The 27,781-nt window shown below is 36.9% G+C and overlaps 1 protein-coding gene across 1 annotated transcript in view; it reads right to left on the reverse strand.

The window, feature by feature from the left end:
* Nucleotides 1-27,781, reverse strand: part of LOC119521185 — an 83,420-nt gene that overhangs the window by 34,631 nt on the left and 21,008 nt on the right. Inside the window, exon 7 of the mRNA XM_037819229.1 lies at nt 1,457-1,618. Within this exon, the coding sequence (XP_037675157.1) occupies nt 1,457-1,618 (162 nt within the window). The remainder of the gene's footprint in view (nt 1-1,456; nt 1,619-27,781) is intronic.

Consider the following 27,781-nt stretch of genomic DNA (forward strand, 5'->3'; position numbering starts at 1 on the left):
TATCCAAATGATTAGATAGCTTCCAGGAGAAATTAAACGATCTACCAAATGTTCATGTGAACTTCCTCTGGAGAGGGAGGGACATGGTGTGTATGTGTGTATGGGGGTGGGAGGTGGGGTTTCTACCCTTATCACCCCCTTCATTCACTGGAAAGGAAATCAAAAGCACCAGTTCAAAGGACGTGACATTTCCCGCGTGTAATGAGTCTTATCAGCTGAAAACTTAGAACAAGCCTGTATATTTGACAAAATCATATTTATTAACTCGTTGACTGGCAGAATGGGAGGGAATTCCAGAGGGATGGTGGAACACGATGGACAAGAGGAAGGCGAAAAGTATCTTTTGTAAGCATTGACCGCTGAAGAATTTTGAGGACGACCTAAGAGAAGCAGAGATCAATTTTGGATTGGCTGCAGTCTCTGAGGTGAGTTTAGCAGAATGGGGGTTTGAAGGACTGATTGGAAACTAGGTGCTGTCATGAGGCAGGTGATAGCACCCAGTTTCCCCAGCAATAAAATAAAAATAATAAAGCGGGTCTGGGGCATCATTCCTAAGAAAGCAGTAATTTCCCAAAGAAGGATGTCATAACGGTTTTTACAACTACTGCACGACCTTGAGAGAAATAACGTTTTCTATTATTTCTGCAGCCGCTTCATCTGTCTTTTCTGTCTCACCCAGACTAACGACGTGGCTGCTTTTTGTTTTCAGTCCGAGCTGATTTTCTTGCTTTGACAGAAAAAAGCAAATGTTCCCAGGCACAGAAAAATAAAAATTACATTTCACAAACAAACAGGAAACACAAATATCTTAACCTTCATTTTCATACGTGCAACGGCAATTCTTTGCTCTTTTTCCTCCTCTTTCCTAGGACATTTCTAGCAATGATCAGCAAGACTGGGGAAGAAGAAGGGAATCGTGAGACACCAGCCCTTTCTTGGAACTCAGCTCGGCCTGGCTAAGTCAGGACACACCACCGCAACCCCACTAGCTCCCACCGTCTACCACACACACAGCCTGTTATGAAAGGGAGCCTGAGGGAAAGCTGACCCTTCCGGGTGTCAGAGAGAAAGGCCAGAGCACACGAAGGCAGGGGTTATAATTAGTCTCCGAGTTCCCGGCAGTTTCCTTGGAAGGGATTCCGGGAAAGCCGTGGTCCTGAGATCTGCAGCTGTTCCTCACAAGTCAGCACCTTTTTCTTAGAGGCTTTCACGGGGAAGGATTCAGACATCTAACTCGGAGCCGTTGTCGGTCGCTAGGCCTGTGTGGCCCCAAAGCGGGTGGCAAGAGTTTGCAGCAGAGCTGCAGGCGCCAGTCAGCGTCACAAACTCCACAGCCACTGCACCCGGCTCACACCGAGGCCCGCGCCGCCCCCGCGCCGCCCCCGCGCCCATTTCCTCCTGCACGCGACCAGCTCACCTCTCAGAGCCGACACCAGCGGGGAAGCCAGAAGGAAACTAGGCGCGGAGGCTTGTGGGAAGCGTAGTCCGCACACGGAGGGACTGGTGTCCGCCCCAGAGGGCTACACAGAGTGCGCAAGCGCAGGCGCGAGCGCTCAAAGAGAGCGCGCACAGCGGTCATTCGGGCGTGACGACTGCCTGACTTATCAGGGCTTCCAGGCTGTGGGGAGAACAAGGCATGCTCAGTAAACGCGGATTTATGTTTGCAGCTGAGAAAGCCCTAGGGAAGAAGTCTGGGCAGCAGCAGGATCCTAATGTAACTACCTAAGAAGGACTTAAGGCACACAGCAGATTGTCTGTATATCCAAGCAGGGCAAGGGTATACATCAGGCATTCAATAAAAATATCTCCTTAACCCCAGCAGAACCTGGAGCAGACCCTAGACACCCAGAAAGATGGCTCAAGCCAATCTCTCCCTCCCTCCCTACTACCTTCTTTCCCTTTCTCCTACCTTCTCTTTTTCTCTTTCTCCTGCAGTGGTGAATGTAATGTCCTATAAATGTCTATTAGGCAACAATAATTAATACTGTCATTGAGATGTTGTACGGGTTTGTATATATTATGTCCCCCAGAAAAAGCCATGTTCTTTGCAATCTTGTGTGGGCAGACATATTTGTGTTGATTAGATTTTGGAATCCTTTGGATGTTTCCATGGAGATGTGACCCACCCAGAGTAGGTAATAACTCTGATGAGATAATTTCCATGGAGGTATGGCCCTGCCCATTCAGCCTGGGCCTTGATTACTGGAGCTGTGTATAAACTCAGAAGGAGCCAGCTTGCTACAGCTAAGAGGGACAACTTTGAAGAATGCACAGGAGCTGAGAGAGCAGCTGCAGATGAGAGACAGTTTGAAGATGGCCAGTGAAAGCAAACTTTTGCACCGGAGAAGCCAAGAGAGGAAAAACTCCCCAAGAGCAACTAAGAATGACATTTTTGAGGAACTGCAGCCTAGAGAGGAATGTCCTGGGAGGAAGCCATTTTGAAACCAGAACTCTGGAGGAGATGCCAGCCAAGTGCCTTCCCAGCTAACAGAGGTTTTCCAACACCATTGGCCATCCTCCAGTGAGGGTACCCAATTGTTGATGACTTACCTTGGACACTTTATGGCCTTAAGACTGTAACTTTGTAACCAAATAAACCCCCTTTATAAAAGCCAATGCATTTCTGGTGTTTTGCCTCCCAGCATCATTAGCAAACTAGAACAGATGTTTTGTGTCCTTAATGAATTTTTAAAATCTAGTTCTATTAATTGCTGAGAAAGCTGTGTCTATTTCTATTTTCCCTTTAGTTTTATCAGGTTTTGCTTCAAGTATTTGCAAGCTCTATTAAGCATATGCATTTATAATTTCATGGCTTCCATTAATTGTTATGCATAGGATTGAAAAGTGAACATTAGAAGAGTATATTCAGCAGTCTTTCTCAAATTAGTAATCATTGAAATTGTCTCGTCCTTGGTTCATTCAAGAAGAAAAATAGACAAGCCCACCAAGGACACTGGAACATCCTCCTGATCTCATATTCTTTGGGATGTGTTACCAGATGAAATAAGTCGTTGTTTGTTTGTTTTTTTAATCAAGAATATAAAACTTTTTAAAAGTTTTGAAAACGTCTCAGCCAATCTTGTTAAGTCTCATTTTGCAAACAGAATATATATATGAAGTAGAAGATAAAATGAAGTTGAAAACAACCGAGCTACTTTATCCAGAAAGTCTTGGATAAAATTTTGTTTTAATTCAAGACAAAGTCTTGATATACATGTTTACAGTTAAATTTGAGTGAGGAAAAGCAACCCTCTATAAAAACAAAACAATAAAAAGAAGTTCTTAAATGGCTTCTCCATATTCCGTTTTTAATCCTATTTTATACTGTCTCTGGCTTGACTGGGTTTTGAGGAATTTAAAACTCCAGACTGTAAATTCTTCACACTGTAACTGCTGAGAAGATGACTCTTTAGCAGACTGTATCCCATCTTCTTTGCTCAACTGTTCAGCAGCACCAGAGAATTAACTTCTGATTTAAGTGAGATCTAGCAAAAGGATTTTTGGCAATTACACTTCTCTGTGTCAAATCATGGTGCACTTTGTCACTTGGTCCAATATCATGCTCATCGAATTACTGAAATATAATTTTCTTTAGACTGTTTGTTTCTCTGCGTTATTTAGTTAAAAGAGAGTTTTGGTTCTTCAATTCATCACAGCCATCCAGAGCAAAAGATTTTCAATACCTAACTCTGTACTATTTTTAGTTACCTCTTTGATGTTTCTTTGACTCCCTAATTGAAACAAACTCACTTCTTTGAAAACTTTCACAGTAATCTTTTTTGTTGTTATTAACATTTCATTGTATTAACATTTGAAATAATAAACTAAATGTTTTACCAGTTATTAAATCCATGTCATTTCTCAATATATTTTTGGTACTTTAATGTATTCCAATTTAATACACTGTATCTCATGGATATACTTTGTAGTAAGTTTATACTCCAGATCAAGAAAGTGTCCCAAGATGTAATAAGCCTTGTGTTTTAATTATTATCATGTAATTTATGACATGAATTTTTGTGAAATACTTTCATGGCAAAGGCAATGTCAGAAGGTTCTAAGACCTAATTCCACCACTGGTAGAGAAAGAAGTTGTTTCTGATCTTTTGCCTTCTTAATCTTGCATGAGTTTATTTCATTGGGAAAACATAAATAGCATCCAGAATTCTAGAGGCAAGGGAGTCTAAGAATTGTAGTTCTCAGGCTTCCAAACTCTTTGGTACAAAAAGAGAGCATGAGTGTGTGGGGGGGTGGGGGGTGGGGTGGGGTGGGGGGATTGGGTAGAAGAATACTCATTGCCAAAACAATAACAAAAAATGATATCCAGCACATTTTTTTAAATTTTAATATCATGGTTTAGTATTTGGTTTTGATATTTGAAAGAAGAAATATTTAACTTATTACATTAAAAAATTATTGTCCCTATTAGGGAGATGCAAATCAAGACCACAATGAGATATCATCTCACACCAATAAGAATGGCTGCCATTAAGCAAACAGGAAACTACAAATGCTGGAGAGGATGTGGAGAAATTGGAACTCTTATTCATTGCTGGTAGGACTGTATAATGATACAGCCACCTGGAAGACAGTTCGACGGTTCCTCAGAAAACTAGATAGCAATTGCACTTCTTGATATATACCCGGAAGATCTGAAAACAGTGACATGAACAGATATTTGCACACAGATGTTCATAGTGGTATTGTTCACAATTGCTAAGAGATGGAAACAATCAAAATATCCTTCAACAGATGAGTGGATAAACAAAATGTGGTATATACATATGACGGAGTACTATGTAGCAGTAAGAAGGAATGAGTTCATGAAATAGATGACAACATGGATGAACCCTGAAGACATAATGCTGAGCGAAATAAGCTAGACACAAAAGGAGAGATATTGTATTTACCACTAATGTGAACTCCATAAAAAACGTAAAATATGTATCTTATATAGAATATAGGGGACATAGAGATAGGAAGAAGCTAGTGAAGGGGGAACGATAATCTAATATGTACAGATATGATAATAAGGGTGACCTTAGTAGTGTGAGAATAGTCAAGTGTGATTATGGTTCATTAATGGGATTATAGGTATCAGTGATGCATGAAAGCTGAAGATGTTTGTAAATGGTTGTTTAAAGGCATGTAACCCACAGAGTAGTACCACAAACCTAAATAAGAGTTAGTATGATATATTTATAAGGTACGACACTGGTGCAGAGGGTTAACAACAGAGTAGTATGGAAAAACTACCCATTATGTATTAAAGAATACATTTAATAGGAATTAAACTTTACACTAATAGTAGGGATGAATAATTAGCAGCTGATAAGAGCTCTGGGATGTATTATGTTATGGTAATTATTTAAAGTTGAGAGTGATAATTGTTCAACAAAGTGAAAATAATGTAAGAAACTGACCATTTGTCTTGGTATAAAATATAGATTAAGTGAAGTTAGGAACCTACTATTTAATAAATTAAGCCCTTGAGTTGAGGTTTGCTCTTGTGAATTATAGGAGGACTGAGCCCTCCTATAATTATGCCTAAGAGGCACCTCCAGGGAACCTCTTTTGTTGCTCAGATGTGGCTTTTCTCTCTCTAAGTTCAACTTGGCAAATAAACCACTACCATTCACCATAAGGGACATGACCCCCAGGGGAATGAATCTCCCTGGCGATGTGGGACATAACTCCCAGGAGTGAGCCTGGCCCTGGCAGGGAGGGATTGAAAATGCCTAGTTGACCAAAAGGGGGGAAAAAAGAAAGGTAACAAGCTGAGGTCACAGTGGCTGAGAGATCCCAAACAGAGTCAAGAGGCTATCCTGGAGGTTTCTCTTATGCAAGCTCCAGCTAGACATTCCAAATAGTCACAGTATGCCATGCCCTTACCAAAAGTAGTTCCCAAATACCTAGGTCCCTACTTGAGATTCTATAAAAGATTCAGTCACTAAGTTTTATCCTTCAAAAACTTAAATCCACCAGAGTGTTTCTATACCAGACAAGTCCTAAAACCCAGAGACAACAGCCTCTTTAAGATCAACAATCAGATGCAGCCCCCTTCCCCATATGTCAACACCCCCTTTAATATGAACAAGTTAGGGTGTTCACTGCCTAGACACCCCTGAAGATGGAGAAAAAGATTAAGTGAGAGGAAGGGGTAGCAACAAACAAGATGAGATTTAACAAAGGTATATTGAATACTGAAACTTTATATAATTATATATATATATTTTTGGGTGCTGGGGTGTTGGAATGGCTGGAAAGAGGTAAATAACATGGTGGAACTGAAGCCTGTAATATCCTTTGGGATTTGCTCTACAGCTGCTTGTTGAATTGTGCCTTGGAGTTCTTCACCTTTCTGTATATACCTTGTGCTGCATAATAGGGAAGGGACTGAGAGTGTGGAACTGTAACCCATAACAGTTTTTGAAATTACCTATATAACTGCTCATTGAGCTGTACATCAAGAGCTGACACTTTTCTGTATGTATGTTATATTTTATAATAATGAAAATGGCTGAAGTTTTAGAAATGTGAACCATGATATTCTTTGAAATTTCCTAACAACTTGTGAAGTTGTACTTTGAAAGTTATCACTGTTATGTATATGTGTTAAAGTTCACAATAAAAAAAAATTATTGTCCCTTATTTAAATGTCTATGTACCTGACACTCAGTGGTGTAAATCCCTGTGGCAATGCGACAAATGACCTGGATTTGAGCCTGGCCCCAGCATGGTGGAATTCAGAGGATCTTCTTGACTAAAAGGGGGAAGAGAGATGAAACAAAGTTAAGATTCCAGTGGCTGAGAGATTTCAAATGGAGTTGAGAGGTCATTTGGAGGGCATTCTTATGCACTATACAGATATCACTTTTAGTCTTTAGTGTGTTGGAATGGCTTGAGGGAAATATCTGAAGCTGTCAAACTGCAACCCAGTAATCTTGATTCTTGAAGATGATTGTATAAGACAATTGTATAACTAAGTATATTGCATAGTGTGACTGTGTGATTGTGAAAACCTTGTGGCTCGCACTCCTGAATCCAGTGTATGGACAGACGAGTGGAAAAATGGGGACAAAACCTAGATGAACAATGGAGTGGGAAGGAGAGGATGGAAAGTTTTGGGTGTTCTTTTTTTTTATTTTATTCTTATTTTAGAGTAAGGAAAAGGTTCAAAAATTGATTCTGGTGATGAATGCACAACTCTATGATGGTGCTGTGAATAATGTGGATGACTGTAAGGTGTGTGAATATATCTCAATTAAACTGTATTTAAAAAAAGTAAATGAACAATGGGCGGAGGAGGGGAATGGGATGTTTTGGATGTTCTTTTTTATTTTAATTTTTACTTTATTTTTTGGAGTAATGAAACTGCTCAAAGTTTGTGGTGATGAAAGCACAACTATATGATGATACTGTGAACAACTGATTGTACACTTTGAATGATTGTATGTTATGTGATTACGTCTCAATAAAATTGCATTTTAAAAAAGCAATATTCAACAAAAAGTCTATGTGCCTCTGAAGAGGAAATATGAATGGCTAAAAAACACTTGAAAAAATGTTCATCTTCACTAGCTATTAGGGAGATGCAAATTAAGACCACAATGAGATATCATCTGACACCAGTTAGAATGGCTGCCATTAAACAAACAGGAAACTACAAATGCTGGAGGGGATGTGGAGAAATTGGAACTCTTATTCATTGTTGTTGGGACTGTATAATGGTACAGGCACTCTGGAAGACAGTCTGGTGGTTCCTTAGAAAACTAGATATCAAGTTACCCTATGATCCAGCAATTGCAGTTCTTAGTATATACCCAGAAGATCTGAAAGCAGTGACAAGAACAGATATTTGTACTCCAATGTTCATAGCGGCATTATTCACAATTGCCAAGAGATAAATGTCCTTCAACAGATGAGTGGATAAACAAAATGTGGCATATACACATGATGCAGCAGTAAGAAGGAACAAGGTCCTGAAACATGACAACATGGATGAACCTTCAAGACTTAATGCTGAGTGAAATAACCCAGGCACAAAAAGAGAGATATTGTATGTTACCACTAATGTGAACTCTGTGAAAACTGTAAAATAAATTTTTATACTGTAGAATGTAGAGGACCTAGCAATAGACAGCAACTAGCGAAAAGGGAATGATTATGAAATAAGAACAGATAAGTTATGGAGGGTAATCTTAATGTTATGGGAAAGCTCAGGAACAACTATGGTTTGTTAATTTTTGCAGGGTATGGTAGGAACATATTAGAAGCAATGTAGTTACTTTAGGTTATTTGTTTTTCTAATTCCTTTGTTTGGTTTTGGTTTGTTAATTTTCTCGGGGTATTGTAGGAATATGTTGAAAGCAATGTAGCTATTTTAGGTTATTTGTTTTTCTTACTCCTTTGTCTTGTTTTGTTCGAAATGCTGGGGGGGTTGTTTTGTTTTTAATTTTTTGATAAATAAATTTAATAAAGTCTATGTCCTTATTAGCCAAGGTGAAGAGCAGGAGTTAGAAATTCTAGGTCCTCCATCACTTAAGAAAAAAATATTATGCCCAAAACTTGTTTATTAAATATGTTTTATGTGAAATATATGTAAGTAAAAATACCTGAAAATTATATATGATATATGCAAATAAAATACTCATGGAATCAGCACTTTTCATCCCACTTCAGGTCTAGAAATAGAACATTTCTTGCAATCCAGAAGCCCTCTGCACAATTCTTCCAGATTACACCTTCCTTCAATCCTAAATGTAGGCATTATTCTGACTTATGGTATACCTTTACTAGTTTGTACAAAATATTTTATTCACACCTGGACAATTCAATAAACTTCTGCTTTGTTACTAAAAATCAGTAAGAAATGATTAGTACAAGCGTTGTAAGCACTTAACTTCTACTTTGGGAGATGACTGATTCTAAGTTCCTTGTAAATAAAATCCTCTTCTAATTAACTAGGATGGGGTAATTCTTATTAATTTATTAACTTATGATTTTATTACAGTTGCATAACATGTCTGCATGATATTGATCTTTTGGAACATATTAAAGCTTCCTTTTTATTTAATAACTGGACTATGTAAGTTTTCCATGTGTTATTGCCAAGAATTTTTATTGTCTGTTTGTTGGAGCATGATGTCTTCTTTATCTAAAGACAAAGCAATGTTTCCTTTTACCAGTTGTCTGCTTTATCTATCATGAATCAGAAGTGTGTACCAGAAAGACATGTGCATCATTTCCAAATATATTGATTTATATACTTCTCTCTATAGTTTCTGTAGTTGTTGCTTTATAAAATTTTGATGGGAATTTTTGTCTATGATGGTTATATTTTCCTGTTTTATTGTTCTCTTCACCAGTATATATGATCTCCACCAGTATATATGATATTTTTGCCTCACATTGTATACATCAGATAGTAAGATTTATTGTGATTCATCTATTCTGAAATATCACTTCTTGTGCTTTTATTGTAAATCTTTTGTACAGAATTTTCTTTTGATATAAAATTTACCTCAGATACTCAGAACTGCCAATTTTTAAACTGTGCCACCTTTTGCCATATCATTCATTCTATCTATCTATCTACCTACCTATCATCTATCTCTATATTTATTTTCTGAACATTTGAGAGAGTTGCACACATCATAATTCTTGACATAAATACCTCCGTGTACATTTCCTACATTTAAGGATATTCACTTATGTAATCACATTCAGTGTAGTTAACAAGTTCAAGGAATTTAACATTGATATAAAACTTCATTCTATATTCTAATTTTTCTTAAGTCCCAATAATGTCATTTTGAGCCTTTCTCCTCCATTCTTAGATTCCATCCAGTATCACATATTGCATTTAATTGTCATTATCTCTGTTATCTTTCTTTCTCTCTTTTCTAATTGTGAAAACATAACATAAATCTTCCCATCCTAACCCTTCCCAAGCATATCAATCAGTGGGATAGATTGCATTTACAAATTTTGCAGACCCTCACCAACATCCATTACTAGAATTTTCCCTTCATCCCAAACAGAAATCCTATAATCATTTTGCATTATCTCCCCATTGCCCCTGTTCCCCATTTCTGACAACCTGTTCTCTTCTATCTGTCTCTATGAGTTTGCATATTCTCTGATATTTTCTTTGTAATTATGAACAAAGAAAGAATGAAGGGCTTAAATTTAATATCCTAAATCTGTAACAATCTTGTTTGCTTTGATTACAACTTAACTTCAACAGTATACACATACTATGTTCCTATACTCCTCCATCCCCCCACTTTTATGTAGTTCTTGGTCACAAATTGCAGGTTTATACATTTTGAGTCCAAAACCACTGATTTATTATTACATTTAATGCATTTGCCTTTTAGATCCTCTAGAAAATAAAAAGCGTAGTTACAAGTACAATAGCCCTAGTATTTATATTTACCCATATCATTATCTTTACTGGAGATATTTATATCTTCATGTGGTGTCAGTCAATTGTCTTGTGCCTTTCAACCTGCAGAACTCCATTTAGCATTTCTTGTAGGACTGGTTTGGTGGTGATGAAGTCCCTTAGCTTTGGTTTATCAGGGACTGTTTTAATCTTGCCCTCATTTTTGCAGAACAGTTTTGCAAAATACAGAATTCTTGGTGGGCATTTTTTTTTCTTTTTCTTTCAGTACTTTATATTGCCTTTTGCCTCCATGATTTCTGATGAGAAATTGGCACTTGGTCTCATTCAGGCTCCCTTATATATGACAGGTTGCTTCTGTCACGCAGCTTTCAGAATTCTCTTTTTATCTCTGGCATTCAACAGTTGGATTATATCATAGCTTGGTGTGGGTCTATTTGGGCTTATGTTGTTTGGAGTTGACTGAGCACCTTGGATGTGTCTTTCATTAAATTTGTGAAGTTTTAAGCCATTATTTCCTTGAATATGCTCTCTGCCCCTTTATCTTTTTGTTCTTCTTTTGGGACTCCCATTAATGTGTTTGTTAGTACATTTCATGGTATCCCATGGGTTCCTCAGGCTCTGTTCAATTTTATTCATTCTTTCCTCTTTCTGCCCCTCAGATGAGATGATTTCAATTGCCTTTTCCTCAGATTCATTGAATCTTTTTTCTCCAGCTCCAGTCTGCTATTGAACTCCTCTAGGATATTTTTAATTTCCGTTAATTTTCATCATTTCCATCTCTGTATTTAGATCCTTTTTCTGTTCTCCTGATTTACTTAGTTCTTTGTCCACATCCTCTATTAGCTCTTTGAGCATATTTGTGAGCATATTTATGACCATTTTTAAAAAGTCTTAATCCCAAATGTCCCAGGTCTGATCCTCCTCATTCATGGCTTCTAATGTTTTAATTTCCTCCTTTGCTTAGGCCATTGCTTCCTGTTTCTTTAAATGTTTATAACCTTTTCTTGAAACTTGGACACTTTGATATTTTAGTGTATTATCACTCGAATTTAGACTCTGAAACATCTGTTCCTTAAGCTTTTCTGCAACTATATGTCATGTATGTCATATCCAGTGTTATGACAAAGATTTCCTTGAGTGCCAGGACCTAAGGAAGAAGAGGAAGAGAAAGAGGAGGAGGAGGAAGAGGAAGAAGAAAAGGAAAAAGAGAAAACACCATTCCCAGTCTTTGCAGATTGACCTTTGTGAATACACTCCTTGTTGCTTATCCATACAAATTGATTAGAGAATAGCTCCAGACCAAAGTGTGGGGGCCTCCCTGGTCCGTTCTGTGCACATGCCTTGTCTTGGGCATACACATTTGGTCCTAGGAATTACCCCATTTACATGGATATGAATGTCCCCTCTTCCCTAGAAAGTTTCCTCACAGTAAGCCAGCAATCCCTTGCCCTGGAGAAGCATGACTTGATTGCTCTCCCACAGCATTCTGTGGGAGAGCTCTGTGTGCCACCTTCTACATGTAGGGCAAGTTCTGGGACAGCAAGTGCCTCAGGCCACCACCAGACAGATTGGGTCAGACATATTGTATGTGCATAAGGGTTATTCTGCTCCCTCCGGAACGAGGACCAGAGATCCAAACTGGGAGCACAGGCCAGCTCCAAGTCAAGTCAGTGAGGAGTGGAAAAGGGGCCAGCTAGGAGACCAGGAGATCCTACGACTTTTAAGTAGGCTTTTTTGTTGATTCAGCACAACAGCTTTTAAGTGATTTCCTAGTGTTTGAGAAAGATGTTTCTGCCAGTTCTTACCATTGCTCAAAAATTCTGTTGGGGGACAGAGCCCTGAAGCCTCTTACTCTGCTATCTTGATTGGGGTGGCAGTGTCAGTCTTTTTTTAAACATATTTTTACTTTTTATTACAATTATTGAGCACTCTAGGTTTCACCGAGTTATACAGTCCCAGTCTTTATCTTCTTTCATTCTGTTGTCCCACATGCTCTTAATCTTCCTCTTTCAACCATACCCACAGTCAACTTTGTTCAGTGTACTTACACTGATGTGCTATTAACTCCCAAAATTGTTTTCCAAACCTCTCACTCCTGTCTTTTCCTTTCTGTCTGCAGTGTTTCCTGTAGTGTTTCCTGTAGAGCAGGTATCTTGTTCACAAAATCTGTCAGAGAATATTTTAAGTTTCCCTCATATTTGAATGACAGTTTTGCTGGATATAGGATTCTTGGTTGGTGGTTTTTCTCTTTCAGTATTTTAAGTATATCATCCCACTTCCTTCTTGCCTCCATGGTTTCTATTGAGAAATCTGCACATAGTCTTATCAAGCTTCCTTTGTATGTGATGAATTGCTTTTCTCTTGCTGCTTTCAGATTCATTCTTTATCTTTGACATTTGATCATTTGATTATTAAGTGTCTCCATATAGGCCTATTTGGATCTACTCTGCTTGAGGTACACTGTGCTTCTTGGATCCATAATTTTATGTCTTTCATAAGAGATGGGAAATTTTCATTGATTATTTCCTCTATTATTGCTGCTGCCCCTTTTCCCTTCTCTCCTCCTTCTGAGACACCAGTGACATGCACATTCTGGCATTTCATTTTGTCCTTAAGTTCCTGGAGACATTGCTCATATCTTTCCATTCTTTTCTCTATCTGTTCTTTTGTGGGCTTTCAGGTGCATTGTTCTCCAGTTCCTGAGTGTTTTCTTCTGCCTCTTGATCTTCTGTTGTATGTTTCCATTGTGTGTTTCATTTCTTGTGTTGTGCCTTTCATTTCCATAGATTCTGCCAGTTGTTTTTTCAAACTTTCGATTTCTGCCTTATGTATGCCCAGTGTTTTCATTATATGCTTCATCTCTTTTGCCATATCTTCCCTAAACTTTTTGAATTGATTTAGTATTAGTTGTTTATATTCCTGTATCTCAGTTGAAGTGTAAATTTGTTCCTTTGGGCCATAACTTCACTTTTCTTAGTGTAGGTTGCAGTTTTCTGTTGTGTAGGCATCTGATTTCCTTGGTTACCCCAATCAGATTTTCCCAGACCAGAACGGGCTCAGGTCTCAGAAGGATGCAATAGTATGACATCTCCCTGAGAGTGTGTCTTAGAAGATTGGTACACCCTGTGAGGCCTCAAGTCACTGTGTCTTTTCACCCAGCATTGGCACCTATCAGCTTGTATCTCCAGACTAGTGTAAGGAGATGTGGCCCATGGTTGTTTTCCCCCAGGCTCTGGGGACTGGTTCTCAATGGAAGGTGGGTAGCAGAACTTGGCTCCAACTTCTTCCTCTTAGGGAAAATACACCCCCTAGAGAGAGCTTGTTTACATTTGAATAGTCTCTCTGCCTGTGCTATCTCCACCCTTGTCTGGGTCAGAGTATTGGGAACTGAAAATGACTGAGGTTTTCTCCACTGAGCCAAAAACAGGACAGAAAACCACCTTCACGGCCAGTCCATGGCTATCCTCTGGCTCTCCAAGGTCAGTCATCACCAAAAGCCTCTGTCTGCTTGTTGGGGATTTATAGCTTATATTGAGCAGTCCAAGCTTGTTAATTAAAATCCCAGTTGGAGCTCAGCTGAGCTATATTCACTTGCTCAGAGAGTGCTGCTCTCTAGCACCATGAGGTTTTGCAGTTCGGGCCATGGGGGGAGGGGGCTCCCAGCTTGGATCCACAGTTTTTACTTACAGATTTTATGCTACAATCTTGAGCATTCCTCCCAATTCAGGTTGGTGTATGTTGAGTGGATAGTCACGTTTGTCCTCCCACAGTTATTCCAGATTATTTACTAGTTGTTCTTGGTTGTTTATTAGTTGTTCCAGGGGGACAAACTAGCTTCCACTGCTCTCTATGTCACCACATTCTTCCATCTCCAGCGGGGTTAGTCTTTTAAAGTATAGCCATTCTGGTAGATATGTAATGTATTCCATTGTGATTTTAATATTTGCATTTCCCTGATATCTAATGACATTGAGAACATTTTCATTTATTTATTGGTCATTTCTATAACTTCTATTGTTAAGTATTCAAATCTTTTTGCTCATTTAAAATTTTGAGTTATTTGTCTATTATTGAATTGTAGTAGTTATTTATATATTCTGGATACCAGGCTGTTGTCAAATATTTACTGTACAAATGTTTTCTGGGACTTGCCTATTCCTTTTCTTAACTGTGTCTTTTGAAGAGAAGACATTTTAAATTTTGATGAAGTCTAATTTATAATTTTTTCTTTTATGATTATTGCTTTCTGCAACTTGTTCTTTAAACTTTTGCCTATCCCCAAGTTACAAAGATATATTCCCATATTTTCCTTAAAAAGCTTTTTGATTTTGCCAGTTATAGAATGTATTGTGTAATCTTTAAAAATTTTTTTTAATTGTGATTGTTCACATACCGTACAATTATCCAAAGATCCAAAGTGTACAATCATACAGATGTGCATCCATCACCACAATTAATTTTTGTTCAATTTTTAGAACATTTTCATTACCCCAGAAAAGAAATAAAGACACAAAAAAAAAAAAAAAAAAGAAGAAGAAGAAAAGGAAACTCAAATCCTCCCATATCCCTAACCACCCCTCCTCCATTGTTGACTTGTAGTATTGGTATAGTACCTTTGTTACTGTTTATGAAAGAACACTGAAATACTACTAACTGTAGTATATAGTTTGCAATAGGTATATATTTTTTCCCTATATGCCCCTCCATTATTAACTTCTAGTTGTAGTGTTATACATTTGTTCTGGTTCTTGAAAGAGATTTCTAATATTTCTACAGTTAATGTCAGACATTGCCCACCACAAGGTTTACTGTTTTATACATTCCCATCTTTTAATCTTCAGCTTGCCCTCTGGTGACATACATGACTCTGAGCTTCCCCTTTCCACCACATTCACACACCATTCAGCACTGTTAGTTATTCTCACAATGCCCTACCATCACCTCTGTTCATTTCCAAACATTTAAGTTCATCCTAGTTGAATATTCAGCTCATATTTAGCAACCGCTCCCCATTCTTTAGCCTTGTTTTGTATCTTGGTAACTTATATTTCATGTCTATGAGTTTACATATTTTAATAGTTCCTATCAGTGAGACCCTGCAATATTTGTCCTTGTATCTGGCTTATTTCACTCAGTATACTGCCCTGAAGATTTCATCAACCCATTTTTTTTTAAGATGGTCTTGCTCATACACCATACATTCCATACTAAGTAAACAATCGATGGTTACCTGTATAGTCACATATTTCTGTGTTCACCACCTTCACCACTATCTATATAAGAACATATACATTTCTTCCACAAAGCAAGAGGAAGAGTCAAAGAAGGTAGAGAGGCAAAAGAAAAAGAAAAATTATAGAGAAAAAAATATGACAGCTAGGAAGCAGAGAAAGGAAAGATAACCTTAGATCAAAGTAGAATAAAGAGTCAGACTACACCACCAATGCCAAGAGTCTCACACCCCTCCCCTATGCCCCCCTCTTGTCTGCATTTACCTTGGTATATTGCCTTTGTTACATTAAAGGAAGCATAATACAATGTTCCTGTTAATTATAGTCTCTAGTTTATGTTGATCGTATTTTCCCCCAATACCTCCCTATTTTTAACACCTTGCAAGGATGACATTCATTTGTTCTCCCTCTTGAAAAAACATACTTGTACATTTTATCACAATTGTTGAACACTCTAGGTTTCCCAGTCTTTATCTTTCCTCTTTCTTTCTGGTGTCCCACATGCTCCTAACCTTCCTCTTTCAATCATATTCATAGTCATCTTTGTTCAGTGTACTTCCATTGCTGTGCTACCATCACCCAAAATTGTGTTCCAAACCTCTCACTCCTGTTTTTTCCTATCAGTCTGTAGTGCTCCCTTTAGTGTTTCCTGTAGGGCAGGTATCTTGTTCACAAACTTTCTCATTGTCTGTTGGTCAGAGAATATTTTGAACTCTCCTGCATATTTGAAGGACAGTTTTGCCAGACATAGGATCCTTGGTTGGCAGTTTTTCTCTTTCAGTATCTTAAATATATCACACCACTTCCTTCTTGCCTCCATGGTTTCCGCTGAGAAATCTGCCCATAGTCTTATTAAGCTTCCTTTGTATGTGATGGATTGCTTTTCTCTTGCCACTTTCAGGATTCTGTCTTTGTCTTTGATGTTTGATAATCTGATTATAAAGTGTCTTGGCATAGGCCTATTCAGATCTATTCTGTTTGGGGTATGCTGTACTTCCTGGATCCATAATTTTATGTCTTTCATAAGAGATGGGAAATTTTCATTGATTATTTCCTCTATTATTGCTTCTGCCCCTTTTCCCTTCTCTCTTCCTTCTGGTACAACAATGATACATACATTCTTGTATTTCATTTTGTCCTTAAGTTCCTGGAAATGTTGCTCATATTTTTCCATTCTTTTCTCTATCTGTTCTTTTGTGTGTAGGTTTTCAGGTGCATTGTTCTCCAGTTCCTGAGTGTTTCTTCTGCCTCTTGAGCTCTCCTGTTGTATGTTTCCACTGTGTCTTTTGTCTCTTGTGTTGTGCCTTTCATTTCCATAATTCTGCCAGTTGTTTTTTTGAACTTTTGATTCCTACCTTATGTACACCCAGTGTTTTCTTTATAGCCTTCATCTCTTTTGCCATATTTTCTCTAAACTTTTTGAATTGATTTGGCATTAGTTGTTTAAATTCCTGTGTCTCAGTTGAAGTGTAAGTTTGTTCCTTTGACTGGGCCATAACTTTGTTTTTCTTAGTGTAGGTTGCAGTTTTCTGTTGTCTAGGCATCTGGTTTCCTTGGTTACCCCAATCAAGTTTTCCCACACCAGAAGAGGCTAAAGTCCCAGAAGGAGGAAATATTCAGTATCCAGTTTCCCTGATGGTGTGTCTTCGAGAATTGACATACCCTGTGCTTTTCTGCACAGCAGGTGGTGCCTGTCAGCATGTTACTTCAGACTGGTGTAAGGAGGTGTGGCCCGTGGCTGTTTTCCCCCAGGCTCTGGGGTCTGGTTCTGAATGGAAGGCAGGTAGTAGAGCTGGGCCCCACCTCTTTCCTCTTGAGAAGCTATGCCCCCTACAGAGATGTCATTTGCATATAAATAGATTCTTTGTTTCTCTGACTCTGCTGTCTACACCCATGTCTGGGTCAGAGTGTTGTGAATTTAAAATGGCTGAGGCTTTCTCTACTGTAGAGCACTGCAAGCCAAAAATGGTTGAGGCTTTCTCCACTGAGTCGCCCAGGTTGAGATAGGGAGAAAGGGACAGAAAGCCCCTTTCAGGGTCAGTCTATGGCCCCCAGATTCACCCATTGGCCAGAGATAGCACCCGATCCTTTGGGTTCCCTGTCCCGAGACACATACGTCCCCTGACTCTCCAAGGTCAGTCATCACCAAAAACCTCTGTCTGCTTGTTTGGGATTCACAGTCTGTATTAAGCGGTTAACATTAAAACCCCAGTTGGAGCTGGGCTGAGGTATATTTGCTTATTCAGAGAGTGCTGCTCTCTAGCACTGTGAGGCTTCCGTGAGGGAGGGGCTCTCGGCTTGGGTCCACAGTTTTTGCTTACAGATTTTATGCTGAGAATTCGGGCATTCCTCCCAATTCAGGTTGGTGTATGATGAGTGGACAGTCACGTTTGTCTCCCCGCAGTTATCCCAGGTTATTTACTAGTTGTTCCTGTTGTTTATTAGTTGTTCCAGGGGGACTAACTAGCTTCCACTCTTCTCTATGCCACCATCTTAGCTCATCTCCTCTTTTGTCTTTTTGTTCTACATGTCTACGAGATTCATCCATGTGTTGCACGTATCAGTAGTTTGTTCCTTTTTATTGCTGAGTAGTATTCTAATGTAAGAATATTCCACAATTTCTTTACATATTATTCTATTAATGACATCTGGTTTTTCTAATTTAGGTCTATTATGAATAAAGCTGCTATGAACATTCTTGTGTATCTTCAACTTTACAAGAAAATTCCAAACCTTTTCCCAAAGTGTTTATGGCATTTATACTCCCACCTGTAATGCATGAGAGTTCTAGAGACTCCATATCCTCACCAATATTTTGTGTTGCCAAGTTTTTAATTTAGTCATTTTGGTGGGTGTGTAGAGATATCTCATTTTGGTTTTGAAATGTATTTCTGTGATGACAATGATATTGAACACTTTTTTCATATGCTTATTGGATATTTGTATATCTTCCTTTATGAACTCTGTGTGTGTATTCAAGTCTTTTTTCAATTTTAAAATTGGGTTGATTGTTATTTTGTTATTGAGTTATAGTTTGCTTTTTTTTTTTTAATAAACACCAGATACAAGTCCTTTGTCAGATAGATGCTAAGCAAATATTTTATTTATTTGTACTGAGTATTCATTTTCTTATGGTGTCTTTTGACAATATACAAAAGGAGTTATTAATTCTGATAAAGCATAATTTATCAATTTTATTGGTATTTCTTTCTGTGTTTCTTAGGCAAAAAAAAGAAGTTTTTGCCTAATCATAGGTTGAGAAGATATTCTTCTACAATTTCTTCTAGAAGCTTTATTTCTGAAACTAATTTTGTAGGATATCTTTACCCATCTATATATACATATATGCATACATATATCTATGTGTGTGTATATATATAATATACCAATAGATAGATATCCTACCATATATATATATATATATATATATATATATATATATATATATATATATATATATATGTAGCTGGATCAATTTTCAAACATTTTCTTAGTTTTTACACATTTTCCATAAAATTGGTATTATACCTTCTCAAAATGTTTTATAGAATTCACTGCTAAAATGCTCTGGATCTGGGATGTTTTTTGAGGAAAGGTTTTTTTTTTAATGAATTCTAGAAAAATTGGATGGGTTCTGAAATCTACCAAAGTTAGTTTTTACTTTGTGTAGATCCATTTGTCTGTTTTATTTAGTTTTCCCAGTGAAAAGGGTATTTCAATTAGAGCTTTTCATTTTATAAATACACTATGAATTAATGAAAAAGCATGGATTTTGTTTATTCCTAAAATGTACAGTTAAAATGTCCATTCAACATAACAATACTTATGCTAAAATACCCAGTATTCAGTTTTGAAAGATAAGGCAAAAAAAAAAAAAAAGTGTAGGAGAAAGCTGAAGAATGCATTTTAAAAGTTAGTACATTTTGCTATACATCAGAAAACAGGATGAAAACTTGATTGTGTTTCTCAAAACATCATTAAAATCTTTGAGATAACTTTTTCCATTTAATCTTTTAAACATAAATATGTGAGATGTGCTGCTGTGCTGTATTAACACTCCCACCCCTTGTATCAGTCTTGAAATATTTTGTTTAAATCAGTGGGCTTAATATGTTCTGGGTGTTTATCTCCCTGTATTTAGATATATTTAATTGCAAATATACCAGAAATTAAACCTGTGTACACCCTAATCTAGCTGTGCGAGCTTCACCAAGTCACGTCTGCTCACTTTCCTCATTTATAAATGAAGAAATTGGCCAACTGAACTCTGAGCATCTTCAAATCTACCTTCTACCCTGAATTTTGCATGCTTGCCTGACTTAGTATTTCCAAAGTGATCTCTTTTTATGGTATAACTATTGTTTTGATTTTTGCTGAAAACATACAGTTCTGTCACAGCTCTGGAAATTGATCTGAAATGTATCCTTTAAGGTAACTGGGATGATCTGCCTGTAAAAAAAATTTCTTCCCCTTTGCTTTTATCTTTGGTGTACTTTCTTAATCCGACTTCCACTTGATTCATTTATCTTGTCGAACATTGAGAGTAAGGTGTCATGTTGTGGCTGAAGACTTGAAAAGAATGGAGCAAATAGGACTTCTTATTCTCAAATATTGACATGTTATCGGCAGTCACAGATTCAATTTCAGAACTGAGAATAAGTTTCCTTGGTACTTAGTGGCATCTGCTGAACTGAGCAGTATTTCCCATTGTACGGGATAACTTTATTCTGTCTCAAAGTCTGTGAACAGACTCCTAGCACCTTTCCTATCAAATTCCCAAAGAATTTTCCTATGTATTATGCTTTTTATTTTGGTTTACTTACAAACTTTTCTTAACCTAGGGTTGTTTTGTTTTGTATTCTTTTGTTTTTTTGATAGTTGTGGTATAGTGGGAAGAGTTTGAAAATGTAGTTCTAGCTTCTGCCTCTAGTTGGTTGCATAGCTTTGGGCAAGTCATGTTACATCACCTCTAGTATTCTCACCTATAAATTAGAACATCAGCCTAGGTGATGCAAACGTTTAAGGACTCTTCCTTAGGTACCCTCTAGATTTGTGATCCTTGACTCTTAAACAGTACGCTGTTTTGTTTTGTTTTATTATGACACTTGGTGTGCTCTTGGGGGGATGACCAGTAGAAACATGAGGGTTAGTTGGTTTTACTAATATGATTTGAAATTCAAAGCTATGTAGTGGTGATTGGTCAATAATTGACCATGCAGCTTAGAAACAATCTACTTTATTGCAACAGCCTACTTATAAATTGAGGGAGAATTTAAGTGGGGACAAGAGCAATGGATAGACATCCTGGCAAGAAAAGAATGGGCCCAGAAAAACTAAGGATTGGCTGGAGGAGTGAGGGGTCAACTTAGATTTCAGAGGAGTAGAAAGACTTATATATGCTCTTGAAGTTTGTAATGCAATACAACCTTGGTATCGCTTGGCTTTCTGAAAAATCAGCTTTGATCTTATGCTCGTTAAAAAAGTAATGTTATCTTCATACTTATTTAAATGACAACCTTGGAGCTTTAAAATTAGGTACCACTTTTGAAAGGTAAAAACAAACAACAAAACAAAACAAAACAAAACAGTTTTTCCCTAGAAACATAATTGCTGAACACTATGGTTTTCTACCTAAAGTTTTAGAGCAGTGATGAAACCAGGATAAAGTGATGATGCTGGCAAATGGTACACAGTAGGTGGGAACAAAACATAATACAATATTTCAGAAGAGTTAAAAACAGGCTGAATGTTCCCACGTACTAATGCTGCACACTTACATAAAATCTTTGGAAATGGAAAATATGTATTAGTGCATGTTGCCATGCTTCTTTGGGCAAAGATCTATTTTTGTTTTGGTCCATAATTTGCATTTAAAGTGTAAGCATTTAAAATACAGGTGTCATTCAATTTGTTACTGTATTTACATATTTTGATGTTCAGATTGTACCAGATTTGGCCAAATAGAGCCCCTAGAGGCTGACACTGTGATCTTTTGACATGGTTCTATCATTCTTTGAGCACTTTCCTAATTTCTGCCTTTGCAGAATGTTCCAAGCCAATCATGCATTTTCTCTTTCCGATCCTGGAATACACTATTTTTCCAAGGAGCCCTGGTTCCTTGGATATGGATGTTAGGTATGCTCATTGCTCATAGAAGCTAGGGATATCACTACTTGTATCTCCTCTCTGCTAGGATATATGTATATGTTTATTATACCGATATACAACATATATATATATACACACACACACACACAATCTATATTTCTATATTATCCATACATATTTTTTAAAACATAACTTTATATTGATATCTCCAATTGCAATCTAATATCCAAGGGTTCATTCTAGCCTCATTTCTTTATTTGCAACTCCCTTCTTCAACAATGATAAACCTGGCTCCTGTTATCCACAATTTATTTACTCTTGTGCTTAATTCTAGAATACATGAAGTAGTTTCGGAACTGCAAATCTGCATCACAGTGGAAATCAATCTACTAATTAGTGTTCATGATTTGTTTACAGGTTTTTGTTTTGTTTTGTTTTGTTTTTGTCTTTAGTCTGAGGGCATATGGTCAAATTTTATTCAAGAGTTGCTTGGCTTAGTTCTATTTCCCCCTTCAGTGTGGGGAAATAATATTTGTTTTTGCTTGTATTGCAATTTAGTTTCTCCCCTAAAAATTGTTGGTATTTAAAAAAATATATAAAACATTAACATGACCCAAAAAACAAAATATATACAAAAAATACCCATGTATGTCAGTCTATTTATGGACTTCGTTCTATTCCACTGGCCAACTCATGCACTAGTACCACACTGTTTTGATTATAGAGACCTTTAAAAATAACTGTTTGGACAAATCCCTCTTGTAGCTTTTCTTTTTCAATATTATCCTGGCTATTCTGCCATAAAACCTACACAATTACCACTATGAATACTGTATCTACTTCAGATAAAAAGTTTGACACTTCATTTTGTACATTTTTTTTTTCATTAGCCATGCTGGTAGGTGTATAGTTGTATCAGACTGTGGTTTTAATTTTCCCATTTCCTTAATGATTAATGAAATTGAGCACCTTTTCCTATATTTATTGGCCATTTGGATACTTACTTCTTCTGTAATGCTTTTTTGACTCTTTTACCCATTTCCTATTTGGCTTTTTGGCTGTCTTTCTGTCTATCAGTTCCTATTTGAAACTGATTATAAAGAAGTGGTCAAGATTAATTTTTCAATATGGATATTCAGCTAACCCAGCATTATTTATTGAAAAGACCACCCTTTCTCTACTACATTGTAGAGAAACCTTTGTCATAAATCAGGTTACCACATATGTGTAGATCTACTTCAGGACTCTTTATTCTGTACCACTGGTATATCTGTCCATTCTTGCACCAATCCACACTGCCTTAATGACTAAAATACGATTTATCACATTGTGCCAGTTTGAATATATTGTGTCCCCCAAATGCCATTATCTTTGATGTAATCTTGTGTGGGCAGACGTATCAGTGTTGATTAGATTGTAATTCTTTGAGTGTCTCTTTGGAATGCACCCCACCCAGCTGTGGGTGATGACTCTGATTGGATAATTTCCATGGAGGTGTTACTCCACCCATTCAGGGTGGGTCTAAGTTGATCAGTGGAGCCAAATAAATGAGCTGACATAACAGAAGGAACTCAGCACAACTGTGAGTAATGAGTTGAAGAGGAGCTACAGCCAAGAGGGACACTTTGAAGAAAGCACAGGAGCTGCAGATGAGAGACAGTTTGAAGACAACCATTGAAAGCAGATGCTTGCTCCAGAGAAGCTAAGAGAGGACAAATACCTCAAGAGCAACTGAGAATGACATTTTTGAAAAACTGCAGCCTAGAGAGGAATGTCCTGGGAGAAAGCCATTTTGAAACCAGAACTTTGGAGCAGATGCCAGCCACGTGCCTTTCCCGCTAACAGGTTTTCTGGACAGCATTGGCCATCCTCTAGAGAAGGTACCCATTGCTGATGGATTATCTTGGACACTTTATGGCCTTAAGACTGTAACTGTGTAACCAAATTAACCCCCTTTTATAAAAGCCAATCCATCTCTGGTGTTTTGCATCCCAGTAGCATTAGCAAACTAGAACACACATTAACAAATTCACGGAGAAAAACATATTAATGTGCCAAAACAGCATCTGACAATATTCAGCAGGCATTCCTAACAAAAATTTAAATAGAAACTGATGGAAACAACTTAGCCACAATAAAGCCTATTATCCCAAACCAAGAGCAAACATTATGCTTAATGATTTCCATTAAATTTTGGGAAAAGACTACATGCCTTGTGACAAAGATTGTTTTCCTTCTCTTGACCAAGCTGCCGGCCTTAATCCTCACAAGCCCTTATCTGCTCCTTCCCTACCCCTGACCTCCCCCCTCCTCCCTCCCTCTCATCCCAGCTACCCAGGTGTCTGAAAGGCTCCTACATGGGTAGTTATTTAAGTCCCTCTTCATCTCTCTCCCCCTCTCCCAGCCCTGACAGAATCCAGATGGCCTAATTACTGCAAAGGAAAATATTCGGAATCAAGTAGTGCTAACCACACCCTCAGTACTCTCTCAACCAACTCTGTGGAACCAAACCATTCTAAATGCAACCTCAGCAATTATTCAACCCTCCCAGTGATCAATACTCCCTTACTATCTTTCAGTGCCTTTCCTCCAACCCACCCCCACCCTTAAAAAGCTTGCTATCCTTTGTTTCTATGCAATTGCATTCTACTCTCCTGCTATAGCAGCCCCCTAAATAAAGTCATCCTGCTGTGTTTAACACTGTCTGGTGCAAGGTTTTTTTTGTTTGTTTGTTTTCATTTTTTGACACTTGTTCTGGAGGTTCTTTACATTACAATAAGAATAGTTAATAATCACTATAAATATTCAGAAAAAAGTTATATGTATTTGCAGTTGACAAAGCTGGTTGCCTAGAAAACCAAGAATGTAGTAAAAAGAAAATGAAAATGATTATTGGTAAGAATGGAAGCTATGACTGCATCCATAATTAAAATTTTTATATAACCATATCAATTTAAACACAGATGTAATACAAGCCACAATGTGAGAGAAGGAAAGTCCCTCAGAGACTAGATTATTATCCAGGATGCTATTTTTTTAAATCCTATAATTCTTATAAGAAATTTTTTTAAAAATTTTAAGAAAAGGAACATGGGCAAAAGGAATAAATTGGGAAGTCACAGTGTTTACCCAATAAAACACATGAGAAAAATGCTCAACTCACAATTAATTAGGAAAATATTAAGCCACATACCAGAAATGGGGATAAAAGGAAATATTTCACTGGTTGAAGGAATCATAAATTGGTACAATAATATTCTCTACTTCTATGGCAATATTTAGTGAAGCTGAAGGTGACTATAACTCATAACTGAGAATTCCATTTTGCTAAATACCTCAAAAAAAAAAAACTTGCTTATATACAGCAAGAAACAAAGATATTAAAGTATTTTTGAACAGTGAGAAATAATATACAGCCTATAAACATTCATCAATGGGTTTAAATACATTATGGTGAATCTATATAAAGTATAGGGCTAGTGGGTTTTTCTTTCTGTTGAAAAGCACTATTTCCACATTCAAAAAGTCAAGTTGCTGCTTATATAACATGATGTAAATTGCAAAGAACTTTATCTTGCTTTTCTTCCCAAAAATGTAACCCTACCACCTAGCATAATGCTGACTTCCCCGTTCTTGAAGTCACTCCTTTAGGTTATGGCAGCTTCTGTCAAAGTGCAAGCACATCTGCAACTGGTATCTGGAATAGTGTAATCTGAGATACATTTGGGTTATATAAAATGAAATAATTTCCTTTGCTAGTCTTTAGATAGGTACTGTGTTTGGTATTTTTCCTCCAGAAAATATAGTATAGATCTCAAATGCTTCTTTGAACACAAAACCATTTTCTTTAAGTACCACTAAGTACTAGGATTCTGTGGAACATACTTGTAGATGTATGAGTTACGTACTGTCTTCATAAAGATACGTTAACATAAAAATATTACCTGTGAAGAGAAATACATTGATCTATAAGCAAAAAAAAATTATAGCACTTAAAATGGATTTAATGTAATTAATTACACAGACATCAGAGAGGTTTGGCATAAAATGATGAGTTGTAGCAGTAATCATTTTTATTTTGTGGACATTAATAACTCTTCACTGTTGAATTTGTTTTGCATTTGCATTCCTTTTGTCAAGTCAGATAAAGCTAGATGGAAACAATACAAGATTTTGGGACTGAATCATGTCATTTTTTAACCATTTTACATTGCTAAGTTAGAACACTTAAAATGGGGATACATAATTAAATCATAACAAATCAGGCCCTGGGTATTCTTGATAAACCATTTTACGTTCTAAAATTATTTTAGGAGACTACAGAGTTAAATTTACTGTCACTTACTTGGAATTTCTGCAAGTATCTTAAGTGAAATTGGTCCAGATTTTTAGATGCTACCTAATTTTTATTATTGGTATATTTGCCTTATAGTGTTCTAAGTTGAGAGTTAAATTGTATTCCCCCAAATGAGATGATGAAATCCTAACCCTCCATACCTGTGAATGTGAATTTAATTGAAAATAGGGTCTTCATGGATGTAATCAAGTTAACCTAAATCCAATGACTGGTGTCCTCATAAAATGGTCACGTGAAAACAGAGACACGGGGAGAATGCCCTGTGACAAGAGGCAGATGCAGCTGCAAACCAAGGTAGCTGAGGAATTGCTGGTTAAGGACCAGAAGCTAGGAGAAAGGTATGTAACAGATTCTCCCTCAGAGCCTCCAGAACTGTGAGAATTCCTGGTTTTAAGCCACCCCAATTGTGCTTTGTTATGGAAGCTCTAGGAAACTAACAGAGACAGCAAAAACTTGTTAGAGATTATCTTTTCTTTAAATCTTTTTGCCTGCAAAACTATTATAGGTTTTGGGTTTTTTAAAAAAATAAGATTGACTACATTAAAAATTTTATTCTATTTATAGATCTGTTCAAGTTTTCTGTAGTATAGCTTTCTCTAATTTCTTCTGTATTTTTGTACATATTCGATATATGTATACATTATTACATACGTAATTTTTAAAATCTGTGATATCACTATCTCACATCTCCCACATGTAAAGCTGCAACTGAGGTCCCCCCACCGTAAGAACTGCTAATTCTATATTAACGGTTTTTTCAAAGAAACATCCTTGCTTTAAATTATTAAGTATTACATTAATTTCTGCTTTATCATTTAAGTTAGGGTTTTTTTTTTTCAATTTATTTTTGTGGCTTAATACTTTTTTTTTTTTTAATTACCAATTGTCTCTTGTATGACAGGCACTGCACTGTGTCAGATGTGGGGACAGTGGTGAACAAGACATCTTCAATTTAGGTTTTCTGAATGCATTCAAGTTTTCAACTTTCTACCAAATAGAGGTTTTGCAACATCCCACAAATTTTAATTGTAGGCATCACATTATCATTCATTTCTAAATAGTCTAAAATTTCAGATTTGATTTTCTACCTTGAAAAGTGAAAATTTTCAAATATAAGCAAAGTTAGTGAGAATAGGTGCTATCATCTGATTTCTATTATTGGTATATTTGCCTTATAGTGTTGTGGGTTGAACCTAAGTACCCATTACCTAGTTTCAGCATTTAACATTTTGCCAATCTTGTTTCAGCTATCCCTTCCATCTTTTTTCCTGAAGCATTTTAAAACAAATCATAGATGACATAATTTTACCCTTGCCCACTTCAGTGTGGATCACCAATAAACAAGGACTTACATAAGCACATACACACTTCCACAATACCATCATTATGCCTAACAACGTGAACAATAATTGCTTAATATCATTTAATACTCAGTCCATGTTTACATTTCTGCAAGTCTTGAAAATGTCTTATTTGCTCAAATCAGGATCCAAATACACTGCTTACACTATTATTTGATGTGCCACATAAATCTCTTTTAATTTGTAAGATTCATTTTTTCATGATATGTATTGGCTAAGAAACTAGGTCATTAATCTGTAGAATATCCTATATTTTTTATTTGGCTGTTTACTTCCTTGTCATCAATTTGTTCCTTTACTCCCCCACATTTCT

Source organism: Choloepus didactylus, chromosome 27 (genome assembly GCF_015220235.1).
Source record: "Choloepus didactylus isolate mChoDid1 chromosome 27, mChoDid1.pri, whole genome shotgun sequence".
Classification (NCBI taxonomy): domain Eukaryota; kingdom Metazoa; phylum Chordata; class Mammalia; order Pilosa; family Megalonychidae; genus Choloepus; species Choloepus didactylus.